The 3,364-nt window shown below is 42.9% G+C and overlaps 1 protein-coding gene across 1 annotated transcript; it reads left to right on the forward strand.

Moving 5' to 3' along the window:
- The first annotated feature begins 489 nt into the window (after positions 1-489).
- On the forward strand, positions 490-1,716 carry LOC149222452 (uncharacterized). Its single transcript, XM_089387601.1, has one exon. It carries the CDS (start codon positions 490-492, stop codon positions 1,714-1,716), a length of 1,227 nt encoding a protein of 408 aa, XP_089243727.1.
- The last annotated feature ends 1,648 nt before the right edge of the window (positions 1,717-3,364 follow it).

A 3,364-nucleotide genomic window follows, 5' to 3' on the forward strand; every position in this document is an offset into this window, starting at 1 on the left:
CGGTTGCTCCCCTCGATTTCGCTTGGCCTCGAAAGGAAAAGCCCCCATGAAATATGTTTCTCCCCCTCTCTCTCCATTACCATCCCCATCAAACTCCATCGGAAGCGATTTGGACTTGCTGCTGCAGAAGAATTCTCTTCACCTTCTCCCCCTGACCACCCACAAACCACAGAAATCTCCTTCACCTTGTATCAGCCCTAATTCTGCAATCAACATTACTGTTCGCCAGAAAACTAATAGGGGCAGCCATCACTTTAGAGGTCGCAAGGGATCCCGGCACCTAGATTTCCAAGATTCGTCCCTTGTTGACATTCCTATATATCTTTCCTCTGGTTTTGGGCCTCTTAGAGTAGATTTGCCCGATAATAATATCAAATGATGAATATTCTATCCATCAATATTAGGGGACTCGGGGCAAGTCCCAAATTCAATGCTCTAAAATGTTTATTCTTGTCTTCTTCATACAAGTTGATCTTAATACAGGAAACTATGCATAATATTCAGGATACCATCTCTTACTTCAGGCGAATGCTCCCTGCCTGGTATATTGCAGCTACAGAGGCATCGGGCCTCTCAGGTGGTCTTGCTGTGATTTGGGATCCAAGATGGGTCTCTGCAAAATCGTTCAGATGCCTTGGAGGTATTTTAGTTTCTGCTAATTTTAGAGGATGTCCCGACGTTATTCATATTTTGAATGTTTATGCTCCTTATAAGGACAGAGCATCCTTTTGGGAACCTTTCATCGCGTCTGGTATTTTGGATGACGAAGCGCTCCTCATAGCGGGTGATCTTAACTGCACGATGGGGCCAGACGAAGTTTGGGGAAGGGGCAAGAAAGCCGATTCTATTGGGGAGAAAATCAAAGAAGCCATGATGCTCTGCAATTTTGTTGATATATCTCCGGAATCATTGTCTCCGACATGGGATAATGGCCGCTTGGGTGAGGCCTATATCGCCAAACGATTGGACAGATTTATTATGCACGAACAGCTGATTGAGAAGTTTGGTATCCCATCCTCACACATTCTCCCGAATTTCATTTCTGACCATAGGCCGGTCTCTCTTCAATGGTTGTCTTCAAAAGCTCGTAAAGGGTATCCATTCAAATTTAATCGTTATTGGCTGGAAGACGAAGCTTTCGTCAATATGGTTCGGGAGTACTGGACGGCTTCAGATTTTCCTGCACAGTCCTCTCCATCGCAGCTCTTTATTTACAAACTGTCCAATCTTAAATCCAGGGTAAAAGAATGGCAAATTCGGAAAAAACAGGAAAACTGTTATGAGTTGCAACAGATTGAAAAGGAGCTTGTTGTATTAGCCGAGAGCATGAAGACTCAATCCATGTCATGGAATCAACAGTCCCGGATATGGGCACTTGAAAAGAAGAAACAACATATGTTGAACATTGAAGCAATCACTTGGAAGCTTAAGAGTCGAATCACATGGATGAAAGAAGGTGACAAGAACACTAAGTTCTTTCACCGATTTGCTAGCAAAAGAAGAGCAGTCAATTCCATATGGCAAATCAAAAATGAAGCCGGCTCTTTACTGTACTCACAAGAAGACATTGCAAGCGAAGCTGTCAACTTTTTCAAAAAGGCATACAAACGAGAGGAGGACAGGGAAATTAACAATATTTTGTGGGGTATCAGTCCTTTTTCAAATATCTTCAACGAGGATGATAATGAAAGGCTCTTTGCTGAGATTTCAGAGTAGGAGGTTCTTGCTGTCATGAAGTCCTTCAAAAAGGACAAATGCCCCGGCCCAGATGGCTAGTCCATAGACATTTTTATCTACTTTTTCAACATTATGAAGAATGACATACTTGGTATGGCTGAAGAGATCAGAACTCAAGGGAAAATCCATCCATATATTTCTTCCACCTACATTGCGCTGATCCCAAAAAAAAGGACTCCTCTTTTGCTGATTATTGCAGAGAGAATCTGAGGAAAACTATCAGAGCATATTTCAATGGAACAACATGGATTCCTGTGTGGAAGGAACATCCTTGAAGCTGTTGCTATAACTCAGGAAGCTATGCACTCTATACAATCTAAAAATATAGAAGCTGCCATCCTCAAGATCGATTTAAAAAGGGCATACGACTGCCTTGATTGGAGCTTCCTCAGATGTCTGCTCATCAAAATTGGACTCAATGACAGGTGCACTAAATGGATCATGTCTTGCGTGGAAGGTGTCAATTATGCAATCCTTGTTAATGGGCTGCCCACCCCTTTTTTCCCGGCTGGAAGAGGTCTTCGACAAGGATGCTCCTTATCCCCTATTTTATTTATCCTGGTCATGGATTCCCTTAGTCTTCACATCAAGAATGCGGTCAATGAAGGAAAAATTGATCCCCTGGTCATCTCCAGAGGTAATTTTCACTCTCATAATCTCTTTGTGGATGATATTCTGTTGTTTGCTAGACTGTGCAGGTTCACCTGGCATGTTATGCATGAAATTATTCTGCTATTTCAAAGAGCCACTGGTCTCTATGTCAATGCAAGCAAATCCTCTTTCCACTTTGGCAAAGATGAATATGGAGAAATGGTATATATCTCCCAGCTCTTCAATATTCAGGCGACCTCCATCAAGGACGGGCTAAAATACTTGGGATATCATCTTAAGCCCACGGGATACAATTCTTTGGACTGGTCTTGGATCATTAACATATTTTACAAGAGGATTCAAGGATGGGAATGTAAATGCTTAACACTTGCAGGCAGGACAGTATTATCTCAGGCGGTTTTGGCTCAAATCTGTGTTTACTGGGCTCATTTGTTTTATATCCCATCGTCTATTATAAATAAATTAAACAGCTTAATGGCCTCCTTCATCTGGGGCGGCAGTAAGGATAGAAGCAAATTTCACCTCTCAAGGCTGGAACTCATCTCTCTTCCCAAACGACTTGGAGGCTGGGGCATCATGAACCTCCACATTTTTGGAAAAGCCCTCTTATGTAAATCGCTATGGCGGGCGATATTCGGGTCAAACCTATGGAGCCATATCATCAAATCGAAATACCTTGGCGACGAAGATATTTCCATCTGGTATAGGAGGGGCCTCTCTTGGCCCGCTCAAGGCTCAGTGATTTGGAGAAGCTTTCAGAAAATTCTGCCTTTTTTCCGCAGAAATTTTATATGGAAATTTCATACCGGCAACAAAATCCTGATTGGGCTGGATCCCATCATGGGAATTGATTCGGATCCAATTATTGACCCTCAGCTTCTCAGTTTTCTCCATCAAAAGGGTATATTCTTCTGGGCTCAGGCTATTGCTGGATGGAAGGACGCCATCCCGATATGGAAAACGGGTCAAGATCTGGGCATTGATGGTATCCTGGCAGCCCAATGGAACAACACCA

The sequence above is a fragment of the Pinus tabuliformis genome, chromosome Q, assembly GCF_031772625.1.
Source record: "Pinus tabuliformis cultivar Carrire ecotype Pingquan chromosome Q, CPIR1, whole genome shotgun sequence".
Lineage (NCBI taxonomy): Eukaryota > Viridiplantae > Streptophyta > Pinopsida > Pinales > Pinaceae > Pinus > Pinus tabuliformis.